A 17881-nucleotide genomic window follows, 5' to 3' on the forward strand; every position below is an offset into this window, starting at 1 on the left:
AAAAGCATTCCTAAAACTAAACCGCACCTCAAGAAATTCTCTATTCCATGGTGGTCTCCAACCTTAATAAAGATCAAGCACATATCAAGTCATAATTTTGGCAGACTTAAAACCCACCTGAAATCCCTCAGCAAGATGCATTACAGTGTAAATATTTCAAACAAGATGGTGACAATAAACATAATCAATTACATCAAACCATTGTATACTAAATACACTGCCAAATTTTGCAAAGCTATAATCGCAGAAAAAATTTTATCATTGAGAAATTGTGTCAAGCTTATCTTCAAATACATATGTGATGGATATTTGGCAAAAGATAAAGAAAATTAATGGTAAATATGTAAGACCTCCTAGAAGTACAATATACCAAGAAGGGAAAACATATCATGACCCATATGAAATATCAAATATTATACAAAAACATCTTGAGAACATGGGTACTTTATCTAATCTGGACGTGCATCAAGCCATAAGAAAACAGAAAGGAAATATCATATTCAATTTTGAAACTGTTGAAGACTTGGAGTACAATCATACCTTTAAATATGGATGACCTAAACAATGCTCTCTACTTGTGTCATCCCTCGGCCCCAAGTCATGACAGAATTTCATTTGAGATGATACAAAAACTGGCCCCTATAGCTGAATCATATCTACTGAAATTTTATAAGAGCATTTGGCTTAAGCATGTTTTCCTTGACAAGTGGAAACATACTATTATTATTCCTATAAATAAACCAGGAAAAGATGCAAGTAATCCATTTAATTACAGACCAATATCCCTCACAAGCTGTTTATGTAAAATTTTAGAAAAAATGGTCAATGCACGACTAACATGTTTTCATCAAGGAATCCATACTAACTCCAACACATCAGGTTCAATAGCTGGTTGGTCAACCCTAGATCCCCTAACATATCTAGAGGGCCATATCAGGAAGGGCTTTGATCAGAAAAAATTGACAGTAGCTGTCTTTTTTTATGTAGAGAAAGCATATGACACAATATGGAAGTTAACATCATGGAAAAACTTCACTCACCTGCCAATTTTCATTAAAAACTTTCTAACGGATAGAACTTTCTAGACAAGAGTAGAAAATTCGTATTCAGAATACTTTAAGTTAGAAGGAATTCCTCAGGGTGGTATCCTGAGTTGTACTACTTTGTTTCCTTTGCCATTGGCAATTAATGACATCCACTGCACAATGCACTATTACCAAATGGAGTTAAAAATAGTTAATAGATAGATGACTTTGCCATATACTACACAAGTAGCTCCCAGAGACATGCCCAAAGAGACATCAATACTCCCATCACAAATATAAGTAAATGGGCAAATTCAGTGGATGTCGTTTTTCAAGCAATAAAACAAAAGCCATTGTTTTATATAGAGACAAAAGGTGGCTAAAAGACCAAGAAATCAAACTCCATCTATATAACACTGAAATTAAGTTCTGTGCAAATGCTAAGTGCTAATAAACATTTTAATCTGGAAATACACATCAAGTATATTAAAGCCAAAGGCATAAAAGCCTTTGCTCTATTAAAGAAACTATTTCACCCTACATGGGAACAGGACATGACATCATGCTAAAGTTATATAGGACATCAATGTTATCTATAATAGACTACTATTGTCCTATATATTCTTCAGCATCTGAAGCAACAGTAAAAACTCTTGTGTACTGGTGCAATTAGATCATCCTCAACAAATTCCCTTTTAGCAGAGGCAGTTATAAGCATTTTTAGTGGTGTTTCTAACTATTCCTGGGGCGTAAGGAAAAGTGCATCCCCAAGCACTGGATTTATTCCTGAAAAAATTTCACAAAAGTCTGGCAACATTGTTGGGCGATGATCCTCAAATATGTTGGAAATGTAAACCCACCTTCCACCTCTCATTCTTCCACGTCATTATCACTTATTGAGAGCTCGTCACCACTCTCATACTCTTCCTCAGAAGGAACATATTCCTCAGAAGAGAAGAGATATCACTGTTCTCACTCATAGTTTTGCAGGAGGAGGAGGCTGTTATGTCATAGCCAAGAATGTCCATGATTGGCTGAAAAAAAGTAGGAGAAGCTTTTTGTGTGTCAGAGTAAAGCCTACCCACGCCTGTAAAAACCAACAGGAGACAGCCCAACACTACGAGCCTTCCTATTGTGCCATGGAATTATGACGACGTATATACGTCATGGGGAGGGTCACTGCACCTTCCATGACGTTGTAGAAACGTCATGGTCCCGAAGGGGTTAATATTAGACACTAGCCGTCGTGAAAAATGTGTGCACCATTTTCCCCAACTTAAATCTGCCACGGATCTACAGCTGAATTGAGGGAAACGCAGTTGGTGGCAAAGTGCAATGGTTCGCTCCTATATTTCAAGAGAGTCCGATCAGGTATGGTTAGTTCATGATTGCTCCATGACTCCTGGCTCAATTTCATTGCCTACCATGTGGTAACTGTGTTTAATTGGACTTAATCATTGTCATTATTTGTAGAACATAAAGCGGTGGTGGTTTAAGGCGGAATGTGGTTGTAGAGCCACGTGTGCCTTGAGGACTGGAGGTGTTGGCTGGAGATGAATGTAGAGTAAGAGGATTGTGATTGTTAGGGTAGACACATGATCAGAATTCATTTATTTTTATAATAAATTCTGTGGAAACTTCAGTAGCCTAATTCATTTGGCCTTGATGAGGGGGTGAGAGCTGTTCTATACTGCAGGCCAATACGTCATGAAGACCTGGCAATCCTAAACATCCTTGTTGCGAAGGTTTTCACGACAGTAACTTTATAAACGGCTAGTACTAGCATTTAATCCATGTCAACATAAAACCATCAGTGTGTGAAAGCCGTTACGTCAGTCTCCAGTGACTTGTGCTTTCCTGCCCAAAGCACTTGGGCTCCTCCTCACATCATGGTAAATGCTCTTGCAGATTCAACTAAATTTGCTCAACCTACCTTAGCCATCGCAACATTTACTGCCATTGGTGCCACCTAAATTTAAATGCTTTGGAGTACAAACATAAATTTGTAAAAACTACAATACAGGGGGTCCTCGAGTTACGACGTAGATCCGTTCTTACGATGCATCGTAACACGATTTTCAGCGTAAGTCGGAACATTGAAAAATACCACATGATTTAATGTAAATACCTATCAATAACAACGAGAGAACAATTCCTTACCTTTATTAGTTTGATTGGCTTGCACACTGGAGAGGAAGCTGCGGTGCTGGAGAGACTGGGGGAGGTTAGTGAAGAGAAAAAGAACCTCCAGAAGTTGCTGGAGATGCTGAGGCAGATGATTCTTGAGGTGAGGCAGAACATACTAGTACTGGAGAACATGGTCTTCCAACCAAAGCACCAATAACCTTTCCATTTTCAATTATTAGAACCTACGCTGCTTAGTTATCACTGTCGCTTTCATAGAGCAGATCCTTTCACATGTTCAACGATGCGCTTTTTATCTTTGATATGGTAGCAACGGTCGAACGGCTAAGGCCAAGCGAGCGGCCAATGTTTGTTGGCGTTTCTCCCTTCTCAGATCGCTTTATAATGTCCACTTTAATTTCCATGGTGATGGCCTTTCTTTTCTTCGATGCACTACCATCAGAAGAGTCCGCCTTGCGCTTGGGAGCCATAACAAAGAGCAAAAAGTTACAAAAACGATACAACACGAGGGAGAGAGAGGCAGTGTAAACAACCAAAATGGCGTATGGGCGAGGACTGAGCGTAGCGAAGCGACGCCGTCCTCTCCCCCACAAAGCGTATTCTTCCGCCGTGCGCCTGGAACTAGTTCGCGTTTGTTTACGTTGCTTACGACGCTAAACCGCGTAAGACGGAACGACGCAAAATATTATTTTTTATATTTTTATGGGGGCGCGTTCGTAACCACGAAACATCGTAAGTCGAGACCAGCGTAACCCGAGGACTTACTGTAATTACAATCACCACTTATGATGATGCACTAATATTCCTGTTCATAAATGAAAATAAGTAAATATTGTTGCCATGATACGTAGTACTAAAATCAGAAATTCACACTTTATCTTCCAGATCTCTATGAACAAATTCACCTGAGAAATTCAAATTACTTTAGACATATCATGTAAAATTTTCAAGTATCTGAATGTTTTTGTTTTGCAGTTCTAAGTTATGATATAATTCATATTGTATTTTCATATTCTAGAGTAAATCTAGCAAGATTATGTTTTTCAGTAAAAAAACAAAAAAACAAATGGGAAATTTGATGAATGAAAGCTGATGAAAACTGTATCTTGACTTTTCTTACCAATAGTATATGGACAAGTAACAAGGTAAGGGCTTACCACAAACCTATCAAACTTAAGTCATGAGCTGTACCATTCAGCTTCTGATGTGTGGGCTTTTTTCCTTTAGGAGGGTGGTGCCAGAGCACATACTCTGGGAAGACAATGTACTCATGCCTTTTCTTTTAATAACTGATGCTGCAAGCAGTCATCTTACTACCAGCATGATAAGTTTCTTATGACATGTATTCAACTGTCATTTCTCATTCGAACACAGCATGCAGACTGCACTCAAAACTTTGCATTTTGATATTGGAAATGTTAATACAATTATATAATTTAAAAATGTAAAGACATGTTGCAAGGCTGCAACTTCTCTAAAACAAGATAACTTCAAGATAACAACATACTTTGTGATACAAGTTGAGCAATAAAAACATCTCTTTTGTTAAGTTCCTTTTGCAGGGCATCAGCACTATCTGTAGGTAAGCTCCGGCTAGCTATCTGGGTTGAAAGAACATCAACCTGATCCTTTAAATCTGCATTAAGGTCAGTCAGTCGTTTCACTTCTGCATGTAGTTTGTGCCGTGCAAGCCTTTCTAGCTGCTCTCTGCGCTCTGACAACTTGACTAAGGCTTCATGCGCTTCATGAACTTTAATTATTTCCATTTCAAACTGAAACAAGCAAAACATCCTCATTAAATTCTATCATATTTTATAAAACAGAATTATCATTAAATATATGATACTATGCTTTATACAAACATTCTCATTTAATACAATTTATACACTATATATACAAGCATTCTATACCTATAAACAGGCAGTCGCCAGTTATTGTGGGGGTTCCATTTTGAGGGCGTGACAATAACCAAAACTCACCAAGTTTTAGTTATCGGCACCTATGTTAGGTATGTATCAGCATCAATGCCTGATTACTGGCACCAATAAGTGGAAATCAGCACATACTAGCACTGAAAATTACTGATTTTTGTTGTTAGACAAGCACAGTAAAACCAGATCGGCGATCACCAGGGCCTACCTGTTCTAATACTACATATTTACCATGTACTGTACTCATGAAAATTAAATTCCAGTGCTATATATAATGGATAGCATTTACTGTTTTAACCCTTAAGAGCTAAGCATTTACTGTTTTAACCCCAGATTGGGCAACTATGAGGTCAGCCAATTTTTGAAAAAACACATCAGTGGAAAGAGGAAGACATGCAAATGTACATAGTGTAAGAAAAAAATTCTAAAAACTTCCCCTTAACTAGTGGGGCCTCTTTTATAAGATAATCGTAAGTTTTACCAAGTTATACATGTTTTTTATAATAATTTATTTTATTTTGCAAAATTATAATTACAGCTTATACAATATCATAACAGCTAAGAACTAAAACCAAGTTACAAATTCTGAGTACATATTTGTTGTAAAATATTTACGTAAATTTACCGAGATCAAAGATGCACCAAATTTTTTGGATTTTACTACAGTGGTCCCCTGCATATTTGCAGGGGATGCATACCAGACCCCCATGCAAATACAGTGGTACCTCAACATACGAAATTAATCCGTTCCGAGGCGGCCTTCGTATCATGAGCTTTTCGTATCTTGAACCGCATTTTACATGTAAAATGCCTAATCCATTCCAAGCCCTACAAAAACACCCCAGTAAATTATATTTCCAGGCTTACAACACATGTTCTAGGGTTACGACGCCGATCCGATGGAAGAAATATGACTCCAAAAAGGCAAAATACTGTACATACTGGAGTAATATTCAACTGCATGTAATGTTCAACCCCATTTTTACTGCATATATTAGGACTTTAGCATATGTCCCTTAGCAATAAGCCTAGCCTATGTTAGCAGTTGCTACTGTAGCCTAGTCTATGATTCATTCTGACATCTTAACCTAAGAAACTAAAAGCTTAAAATAAACAAAAAAAACCTTCCCAACTTTTGTTTACATTCAGCACTTACGAGTACCGAACGATCGCCAAGCAATCACTTTTCCTAGCCATAAATTTTCATTATCTCTCTTCAACTACTGAAAGTACCAAACAGTATAATAACCATTCATTTCTATTCTTTATTCACCTAATTGAGATACCGAGTTACTGACAGCTATAATGAAACATATACATAATATTAAAACAGAAGAAGAATTCTAGAAAATACGTATTTGTTGGCTTTGATGATAGCAGTCTGATTTATTTTTTATTCTATGATATCTAATTCACGATTTTTTTTTATTAAATGTATTGCATGTACTCATTTCAAATAATTATTAAGTAACCATTAACTATAATAAACAATCAAACAAACAAAAAAAGCTTCCAAGCTTCTGTTTACGTTCAGCACTTATGATTGCCAAGCAACCACTTTCACCTAGCACACAGTACGTACAGTAATTAAATTTCCATTATCTCTCTTCAACTACTGAAACCACCAAACAGTATAATAACCATTCATTTCTATTCTTTATTCTATCTTTACCCAATTTTTTTTTTATTAAATGTATTGCATGAATAAGTTTTTCAATTTACTGCATCGTTTTACCAATAGAATACATAGAGCACAAGGGGTAGATGCTGACCAATAGGACGGCGCGCGAGTTTTAAAATATGCCTCGGTCGGTCCGGTCCGGGTGAATCTCGGGACTTTACAGCAACAACCTTTCGTAACTTGAACTTAGTTTTCGTATGTAGAGCCAAAAAACCAAAAAATATTCGTATTTGCTTTCGTATCTCAAGTTTTCGTAAGTTGAGCCTTTCTTATCTCCGAGTTGGTTACCAACTGTAGTTAGCAATCCACCACAAATAGTTGGAACCCCTATAAAAACACTGAAAATGGCCTACTTTGTTAGTTAAAACTCAAGAAAAAAACACTAAAAATGTTGGTACCTGGTTTATATAATAGTTTTATCACAAAAAGTGCATTTTATATTGAAATTGATAAAAAACCAAGAATTTGTGGATATTTCTCATACAAAAATACTGCGAATAGGCAAATTTCCCATGAATAATGGGTAGATATGGTCCAGAGAGAAATCTACGAATCTAGAGAACATGAATACGGGGGTACACTGTACATGTTTTGTCTAATACAGTGGTACCTCGGTTCATGAATTAAATTTGTTTGAGGACGCTGTTCGGGACTTGAAAAATTTGTAACCTGAATCAACTTTCCCCATTTAAAATAATGTAAAAACAAATAATTCTATCAAACCTCAGAAATACTAAACTATCTTTCCCTTTTTTTATGGTTTTCTGGCACAAAGTTATGCTTTACTTCACTGCATCCAATATACTGTGTTTTCATATTACTATTGTATTATAAAATACAAACAGCAATCAATGTTTTGGTTTGGAAATCAGCTGAGGGCAATTGCAAGGTAAGTTTATTTTGCTGCATTGAACTCAAATCGGAGCAATTTTATTGCTTCTGGTTAGCGTAAATGAATCTCTAGATACTCTATTGATGTGGGACAAAGTTATTTTTACTTATACAAAATGTTTTCAAGTCAAAATATCCCTTGAATATGTATTGTGAATGAAATTTGGCTATTTTTTTGTTATTAGATGGCACTGAGGGCACGTTTATTGCATATAAAAAATCAACAGATTGCATTCGATATTTTCTCTTGATTTCATCAGAATACTATAAGCTTTACATAAATTTATCTTTTATCAGAGTGAAAACAGTAAAATGTGTTCTTTTGTGCCAAATAGTTTTGATTAAAAAAACTTTCTCTCAAATTTTATTTGCGGTCGAGTTTGATGGTATACTATACCAAAGTTTGCAGGAGTGTCATCAATGTTGCCAAATGTAAGATAATAGTCGTTAGCAAATGTATACGTATTCTTTCCTCAGCTTCAGTTACAACTTGCAGCGTGAGCATTATATGCCCTTGCCAATCTTTTCTCCATAGCGAATAATGATATAGTAATGAAAAAAAATATCAGTCCTATTCTACTTAACATCATTTGTAACATAACTACGGTCATTTTTTACTATCGTACGATGGATGAAAGGCAAGCAACCCACTGTTGTTATTGGATTCGGTTGTTCATAGCAAATCAGCTGTTTCTGGATGTATGCGTTTACACAAGTATAACATTACTAACAATACTTTTAGTTTTCTCTTTTACTACTTAAACTTAACTAGAAGATAGGATAAATAAAAAGATGGAGGAAAATGGGTTAGCCTAACTAGAAAATGGGACAGATAAAGGAGGAAAAAAGGTTAGCCTATTGTTTGTGTTCATGGCTTGAAGCACAGTTTGCGAACCAGAACAAAAATTTTTTTAACATCCAGTTCATAACCCAACTTGTTTGTGAACACGACTGTTTGTGAGCCAAAGTATAACTGTATAGATAAGAACTAAATCCAACAGCAACCCCTGGGTATATTCATGAGCAAATAAATAAAAAGACGTCATGGGAGAAAGAAAAGCACAACATGCCCTCTTGAAGTCAAGATTACAACTAATTCATAAGCTGCTTACAATTGTTGATCTGAGCTAGTCTAAAGGTTGCCATTAGTGAATTTATGAGCTACAGAAGTAATGGAACATCTTCTCTACCCAATTCCTCCAAATCAATGGTGCGTAATACTGATGCACACCAAGAGTGGATCCACCCATCACTCAAATCCTGCTATTGTTACTCATATGATGGTATTTGTCCATTAAGGGTTAATGCTATAAGGGAAGCAGTTACACAACTCGCATCCTTAAACCAACTCAGGCAAAATTAATTCCACTTCAACTTGGTGACTGTTTATATGATCAACATCATAAGTGGTATGGAAAAGAACTTACAACATACCTGAGAATTTCAAACCTACAGCCATCATCAAATCAAATGTGCCAATGTATAATATTAACCAAACAATCTGGTCTCTTCTTACATTCATGTACGAAGCTATGAAAATTATATTTTTATAATAAAATAAGGTTTCACATATACTTACCTATATGAAATGTCATTAGAAAGCTCTGAAGCTAGAATAATATATAACTTGGAGAGAACCTTAGATACTATAGACAATATAGACTTGAAAGAGAAACATTAATCAAGGCAGTAGTAAGAGATTTGCCAATAGCCGAAGAAAAAGCAGACAAAGAATGAACGCAAGCATTGCGAAGAAAGAGGAGTAGGTTAGCAGACGAGAATTTAGAATAACCAAAAGATGAGGGATCGGATAAACAGTTGAATGAGTTGACATAATATCGGAATGTGTAAAATTCACTACAGCCACATTATCATCCCAATAAAATTGTCTATACCTATGTATATATATATTATTATTCCTATCCATGCAAACACCTCAAACTAGATATTGATGACATCAGAATGTGCCTACGGAGCAAGGATTAACATTTATCAAACGGTCCTTAGGTGAACGCTTTAACATTCCTTACGCAAACGCTTTTAATGAGATTCAGTCTGTGGAAAGGGCAAAGTAGGTACTGGAAGGCACAGAACCCCATCGTCCCGAGAACCGACCTCGTTCCCTGGTAGCGGACACTACCGACTGTCGCAGGGCAGTCCTAGGCTCGGGCTAAGTACAGATGAGGGCACCAACACCTTACTTCTAACAGGGGAACACAAAAAAAGGTGCACACTATGGAGGGATTCGAATGTTTCTGTCGTGAACTCAGTTCAACTTTTATTAGAACTAAAATTAGGTTTAATGTTATGTTCTAACTTCTTGATATGCTTTTCCTGAAGCGAATAGGGAGCAGAAGGCAGAGCTACTAAGGAAGTCAATGATAGCACTACCAAAATGCCTAGTCTGAGTAGGGATAGCTGTAGATGAAGGGACACTAAGTAAGATAGAACTGACAGGTTCAAGTCCTGACCTGACTAATTGCTTTTGCAATCTATCAGTTTCCCTACTTTCCTATATCTGACATATTCAGGGATAAATTCTCAGCACAATTCCCTACATTCTTCACATCTAGTTCCAAGCTCACACTCTGGCTCTTGCAGTGCAAACCAAATGTTAATCTTCAAATTCCAACAGCCTGCTGACACCAAAATCATTTTTACATAGCCTGATGTTATTGGTTTTGCTTCCGGTGAAAGATATCCTAGGTAAATGAAATTACAATACTGTAAACAGGTGTAAAACAGCCAAACTTCATAGAATACCAACAACTGCCTAACCGCAATGGTGGCAAAGAGAATTCTGACAAAAGCTACAACATTCGAAACACCTGGTGGAGAACAGGTAAACTAGACAGTCATCCGGCCAGCTATTCGATTTTTTGTTTGAATGCCGACTCGCCTAATCGGCGTGGAGATATAGCTAACTTTAACAGCAAGTAAGATTCATCACAAATAAAGTCTGTTGTAAAAGCCTGGGGAGTTAGTTCTATCACCTCTTCTATGGCATGCTTGCTGATGCCAAAAGCTCTCCCTGCTTCCTTTGGGTATGTTGTCAAACAGATAGGCACATTGGACAGCAGAGGATCTTGAACAAACGGGATCATATATACCTTCTCGAAGTACTTGGATTACCCACAGCTTTGCTCCTCTCCAACTCCATTCCTCCCAGAAGTAGTGGAGTCTCGCTCTACAGGTGTGTGAAGGACTTCCCGATTACTTATCCCATCGACTTAAAGGGGGTCTTCTTGGTGGACTTAGCTGGTGCTTGCAAGCTAGTCCTTGGTCTGTTCTGCATTCTAGTTTTACCCCCTCGAAACAGATGCTTCCAAAGAGAAGATTTAGCTGATGTAGCGGGAGGATCCTTCGGACGTCTTGCTGACTGAGTTAAAAGGTCATTGGTAGATTTCTTCTCCAGATCCAACAATACCTGTTGAATCTCTTCTGGGAACAGGTGGGATTTACTAATGGGAGAAAAAATCAATGCTGACTTCTAATTTGTTGTTACTCCTCATGATGCAAAAGAGCAACACAACTCCCTATTTTTAAGTACAGGCAGTCCAAGGGTTACGACGGGTTCGGCTTACAACGTTCCGAGGTTAAGGCGCTTTTCAATTATATTCATCAGAAATTATTTCCAGGGTTACGACGCCTACAACTCTGATCTGGCAGATGAAATATGACACCAAAAATGCAAAGTAATCAATATTTGAGGTTTTTTTTATGAAAAATGCAATAAGAATGCAGTTTACATAGTTTTCAATGCACCCAAAGCATTAAAAGTAAGGTTTTCTTAGGATTTTTGATGATGTTCCGGCTAACGATGATTTTCGGATTATGACGCATCTCAAGAACAGAACCCCCATCGTAAACCGGGGACTGCCTGTATTCCCATTGTAAATAGGACAGCTAGTTCCCCTGATCCGTCTCTCCAAGCTTTGTCCGCACAGGACAAAACATTAAGCCAGTCTGTAGAAAATTCCTCTTCCAGAGACTGACACTCCTCTAATTTCTTGGCTAATGCTGCAATAGTCCAATCTAAAAAACTAAACACTTCCAGCACCTTGAACAACTTTCGAACCAGGTGATCAAAATTGGGGATGGAGAACATTACTTTCACAGTCGCAAAAGCTGATCTTCTGTTCGGGTCCACTAAACTCAAGAAGTCCCCTTGAGAGGAGGCAGAGATTCCCAAGGAAGGAACTTCTCCAGTCACGTAAAACCGACAAGTCTTGTTCTGCAGTTTAGAAGGAGGATAGGTGAATGAAGCTTTACCTGACTCCCGGTTCTTTGCTAACCACTCATTCAACTTCTTGAAAACTTTTTTGGTGGACTGAAAAAGGACTAACTTCGGCAATCCTAAAGATACTACCTTCCTATCCATCACGAACATAGAAGGTGGCAATAAAGGCGATGCTGGTTCAAAGAAGTCTGGATACATAGCGAGCAAAAACTTCAAAAGACTAGCGTAAGCCGAAGAAGACTTCGACTCCTGCTCCTGTTCTTCTTCCTCAGATAGAACTGACGACAAACCATCTTGCTCTCCTTTAGGGGTTGTTGCTTTCTTCAAGAACCCCATAATGCTCTTGGAGCTGATGTCTAAAAGGACCAAATGGAAACTCATCTCCCAAAGCGCTGGTCTTCAGAGTCTCAGACGTGGATGTTGAAGCAGTGGCAGTCAAACGGATCTTCTTAGAAGCCAAGCAACTAGCAGGCAAAGGGCTACGAGCTGCAAGAGGCGAACGAGTTGAAACTCCTTTCAACGAGCTGCGAGGGGAGTCGACCGCGCAAGAACGGGAGTGCTGATCAGATCATGTCAGCGCTTGGGAGCGACTGTCGCCAGTAGGAACTATACTCTCTGGAGACGACTGACGAGACTCCCAAAAAGCCGGTGCAGGCGCAAAACTGCAGGATGGCTGAGGACTCCACTGCTCCTTCGACTTCTTCACTGGCAGAGTTGTACAGTCCGCAAACGAGGTATGCCTCTTTAAAGGTCACTACACAAAGCACTCCGCAACTGTCTCCTATTTTCAGGTGATGACACATCCAATTCGGGGAAAAACTGAATCTCACTAACATCCACACCCTTCCAATGGTGTTTAATTGACACCAGGAGTCGATAGGCTCAACTGAGTTGGCGACTGCCTTTGGGCAAACCTACCCAGTCTCCCTTCGACCTCCGGTATGTCTTCTTCTGAGTGTGGGGGAGCAGGAGAGTGACCTTTGTCTAAGAGAAATGGGAGGACAGAAAACCACCTCCTCAGACACATCACTGACACTTGGCACAACACTGATCTTTTCACCGACACTTGATTTTTCCACAAAAGCACGAAAAGAGAAACCCAAATCCATCACAGATTTGGCCAAAATTTCTAACTTCTTGTCCATTTCGGACTCTAAGCTGGCAATGGTGTTAGGATCGGAAGCATGGACTACCTGGACTGGAGTTAGTGGCAATGAAGTAGAAGAACTATCAATAGGAGAGATGCTGGATAAAAGAGGGAAAGAAAGAGAAGACTTCTTTGCCTTTAAAGCAAATGGAGTTGTATCAACACTAGTCTTATTCCCGGCTCTAAGAACTGCTTTCCTTTTCCTATCTTTCTCCATCTTCTCTAAATGAGACTTAATGGTTTTTCCACCCTTGCTCATCTAAGTCCTGACACTCAATACAAGTTAAGTCTTTGCTACATATTTGTCCCCTATACTTTAAACTCTATTTGGCTAAATAAAAGCTAAAGAAGCAGCAAAACCAGAAAACACAGCCACGAAATTGTACTTCACCAATTACGATACAAAAACCGTCGATATTACTCCGTAGCCGGCAGAAAACAAATTGACAATACAGTGGTACCTCGAGATATGAAATTAATCTGCTCCGAGGCCTTCGTATCATGAGTTTTTCGTATCGTGGAACACATTTTACATGTAAAATGGCTAATCCGTTCCAAGCCCTCCAAAAACACCCAATTAAATTTCATAATACAGCTAAATTGACCTATAAACAATGAAATACTACAACAATTTGGACCATTCAATACCTAAATTAAGAATAAAAATGCAAAACCTGTAAATAAAGTGTATATTAGTGTACAAGAAATATTATTACTGTAACGTAAAATGTGGAAGCTTACCTTTTGAGTGAGGCTATCTCCGAAAGTGGCGGCAGAGGAGGAGGAGGACAAACGACAGATAACGTAAGTATGTATGTACACTTTACTTTACGAAAACACACAAAAAATTTAAGGAAAACTATAAAACTAAAATTTACGAAACGCATTAACAAAACTGTAACACTTAACTTACAAAAATCTACACATTACAAATTTTTTTTTTTTTTACTTTACGTAGGCTCTTTTTTTTTTTTTTTACTTTACGTAGGCTTTTTTTTTTTTTTTTTTTTTTTTTTTTTTTTATACAGAATTTCAACTTCATCACCACTTTCAACGTTCTGTTTTTCATCACTTGGTTCTTCCTTTTTGCTTTCAACTTTATGTTTTTTATCACTTGGTTCTTCCTTTTTGCTTACTCCTGCTAATGCTGAAGGCCTCTTTAAAAAATAACGATCCAAGGAAGATTGCTTCTGCCTACTTTTCACAATGTTCCTGAAACGACTCAGGCAATCGTCATCGAACTGCGCAAGCATACGACCTGTGTGAGCCTTTTCGGGGTGTCTTTTTTCCATAAATGATTGCACTTTATGAAAAGCGCCTAGAATATCCTTAATTTCTGCCGTTGTCACAGGCTCCTGCTCCTCTTCCTCACTGCTGCTAGAGAACTCCTCTTGAACGACGTCATGTTGCATGGCCTCCAACTCCTTCAGGTCATCCGTCGTAAGCTCCTCTTGGTGCTCCTCGAGAAGGTCGTTGATGTCATCCTCGTCGACGACCAGCCCCATGGACTTGCCGAGTGCAACGATCTCGTCAAGATCTGGTTCCAAAACAGTTTCGGGATCGTCAACTGTTTCTGAATCTGCAAAACCAGCTTCGCCCACGTCGAATCCCTCGAAGTCTCGGGCGGATACGGCATCAGGCCAGAGTTTCCTCCACGAGGAATTCAAGGTTCGCCTCGAAACCTCCTGCCAAGCTTGGTCGATGAGTCGGATGCAAATGACGATGTCGAAATGCTCCTTCCAAAATTGACGCAAGGTGAGGTTTGTGGTATCGGTGATGTCGAAACATCTCTTGAAAAGATGTTTCGTGTACAGCTTCTTAAAGTTCGCTATCACTTGCTGGTCCATGGGCTGGAGGAGAGGGGTGGTGTTGGGCGGAAGATAAAGAATCTTGACGAAGGAATACTCTGCTAGGATATCTTCCTCGAGGCCAGGAGGGTGGGGAGGGGCATTGTCCAACACCAGCAGACATTTCAGGGGGAGGCGCTTCTCTTCCAAAAATTTCTTCACTGTCGGGCCGAAACACAGATTTACCCACTCGGTGAACAAAAGCCTCGTTACCCAAGCTTTTGCATTAGCCCTCCACATCACTGGAAGCTTCTCCTTCAGCACTTCGTGGGCCTTGAAGGCTCGAGGAGTCTCGGAATGACACACCAGTAGGGGCTTCACCTTGCAATCCCCACTGGCGTTTGAACAAAGTGCGAGCATAAGCCTGTCTTTCATAGGCTTATGCCCGGGTAGCTTCTTCTCTTCCTCCGTGATGTACGTCCGACGAGGCATTTTTTTCCAAAAAAGGCCAGTCTCATCACAATTGAAGACTTGCTGAGAACTGTAGCCTTCCTTGGTCATCATCTCATCGAAAGTCTTCTTAAATGCTTCGGCCGCTTTCGTGTCCGAGCTGGCAGCCTCCCCATGACGCACCACCGAATGGATGCCAGTTCATTTACGAAATTTCTCGAACCAGCCATGCGAAGCCTTGAACTCTGGGGTTTGCGTTGAAGTCCCTTCCCCTCCGTCGTCTTTCGCCTGCGCAATCAAATCGCCGAAAATAGCGCTGGCCTTGTGGGCGATTGCTGTCTCCATTACCGTATCGCCAGCGATTTCTTTGTCTTTTATCCAGACAAGAAGCAGCCGTTCCATCTCGTCGTGCACGTGGCTCCTCTTGCTGGACAAAATAGTGCTGCCCTTCGACGGTGTAGCTGCTTTGATGGCATCCTTCTGTTTAAGGATGGTGCCTATTGTCGACGGATTACGGCCGTATTCCTTTGCGATCACACTCAATCGCATACCAGCTTCGTACTTCTTGATGATCTCCATCTTTGTCTCCAAAGAGAGCATGCGCTTCTTTCCGTGAATTTCAACTTTCTTGGGACCCATGACTACGTTATCTTGTACGTAATTTACGTATAAGTAACACATAGTTTCCGGCACACACGATAGTATACTGGCAACGAAATCACTAACGAATTTATGTTACTAAACGAAATCATTGGACCGAACGAATGCCGTGTGCATACGATAGAGATGTTGGTACGAAGAGGCCGAGATAGGTACGCCACCACGTATACGTATAAGATGCATGATGGGAGAGATGCTGTCCAACAGGAGAGAAGGATTTCATGGCTTGGCTAGCATCAGGAACCAATTGGAGAGCAGGAGGATGGTGGCGAGTCTAATAGTACTAAGATGGCGGCGCAAGTTTCAAAATTGTTATCCGGGCGAATCTCGGACTTTCAGAAACCTTTCGAATCTTGAAAACTTTTCGTATGTAGAGCAGTAAAATTTTTCGCATTGGCTTTCGTATCTCAAGTTTTTCGTAAGTTGAGCCTTTCGTATCTCGAGGTACTACTGTAGTTAGCTCAGCAGTACCGGGTATGCCCAAAAGTGGGCAGGACCTGTATCACCTATGCTAACGGTGGCAGCTTTGTGATGGTTTGGTAAGTCACTTAAGTGAAAACTACCCAGTACCACTCTACTGGAGAGAACAATTTTGAAGCTTGGAGAGAGAGACAGCCTTCAGCTACAGGTGAGTGACATACATCCCATGTTCTCTAAAAGACCACTGGCATGATGCCACTAGTCCAAAATATGGGCATCCCAGCCCTTTTCAAAGGTGTCAGTGTATAATAAAACAAGATAAGGGAACTCCAATTCAGAAGTTTTGCTAGTCTTGATACTATGTAAGGTCTGCCTTAACCTACCATGTAGACTGCACTGAAAAATCATCTGGTTGGTTCAAGGCAAACCACTCCCTGCTTAATTCTATCTCAAGAAACCTTAGCCTTAAGCAGTTGAGCAGTAACAGCTTTTATAATAAATTCAGAAGGTCCAGCAGCCTTTGAAACAATTCTACAGGTGGGGATGGGATCCAAAGACACTCTTGTCGCTGTCTGCAAAGCCTGTGAACTCTCTGACTGTCATTGTCTGCAAAGCCTGTGATCTCTCTGACTGTCATTGTCTGCAAAGCCTGTGATCTCTCTGACTGTCATTGTCTGCAAAGCCTGTGAACTCTCTGACTGTCATTGTCTGCAAAGCCTGTGATCTCTCTGACTGTCATTGTCTGCAAAGCCTGTGAACTCTCTGACTGTCATTGTCTGCAAAGCCTGTGATCTCTCTGACTGTCATTGTCTGCAAAGCCTGTGATCTCTCTGACTGTCATTGTCTGCAAAGCCTGTGAACTCCCTGACTCTATGTCCATGCCAACAAACAATGTCTCTTATGCTGGGACTAGGTCCAATTTGTCTCTCTCAATCAGCACACCTTAGTACTGATACAGGTTGCTGAGGTACTTAGGATGTATCAATTGCTCAAAGACAGGCTGCCATTACTAGCAATCACTGAGGGACCACAACAATCTGATAACCTTCCTATGTAGCCAAACTGCAACTCTGGCCCTGATATGAGCGAAGAACTGGGGGGCAGTTGCTAGATCTAAACAAAGGCACTTCAACTGGAAGACCTCATCTTGCCTTGAGAACCAGAAGTACCTATATGCTGCATAACCTGAGAGTGGGGACCTGAAAGTAAAAGTAAGTTTTTCTGATCCAGTGACACTACAAGTTCATCTTTTCAGATGGAGTGACACGATGAAGTTAAGTATATCTTAGTTTTACCAGACCACTGAGCTGATTAACAGCTCTCCTAAGGCTGGCCCGAAGGATTAGATATTTTTACGTGGCTAGGAACCAACTGGTCACGTAGCAACAGGACCTACAGCTTATTGTGGGATCCGAACCACACTATATCGAGAAATGAATTTCTATCACCAGAAATTATTTCCTCTGATTCCACATTGGCCGAGCCGGGATTCGAACTTCGGACC

At 39.8% G+C, this 17881-nt stretch overlaps 1 protein-coding gene across 1 annotated transcript in view; it reads right to left on the bottom strand.

The window, feature by feature from the left end:
- Window positions 1–17881, bottom strand: part of LOC135219339 (uncharacterized) — a 353665-nt gene that overhangs the window by 158318 nt on the left and 177466 nt on the right. The window contains 1 exon segment of the mRNA XM_064256015.1: window positions 4678–4942. Within this exon segment, the coding sequence (XP_064112085.1) occupies window positions 4678–4942 (265 nt within the window).

Source organism: Macrobrachium nipponense, chromosome 1, assembly GCF_015104395.2.
Source record: "Macrobrachium nipponense isolate FS-2020 chromosome 1, ASM1510439v2, whole genome shotgun sequence".
Taxonomy (NCBI): Eukaryota; Metazoa; Arthropoda; class Malacostraca; order Decapoda; family Palaemonidae; genus Macrobrachium; species Macrobrachium nipponense.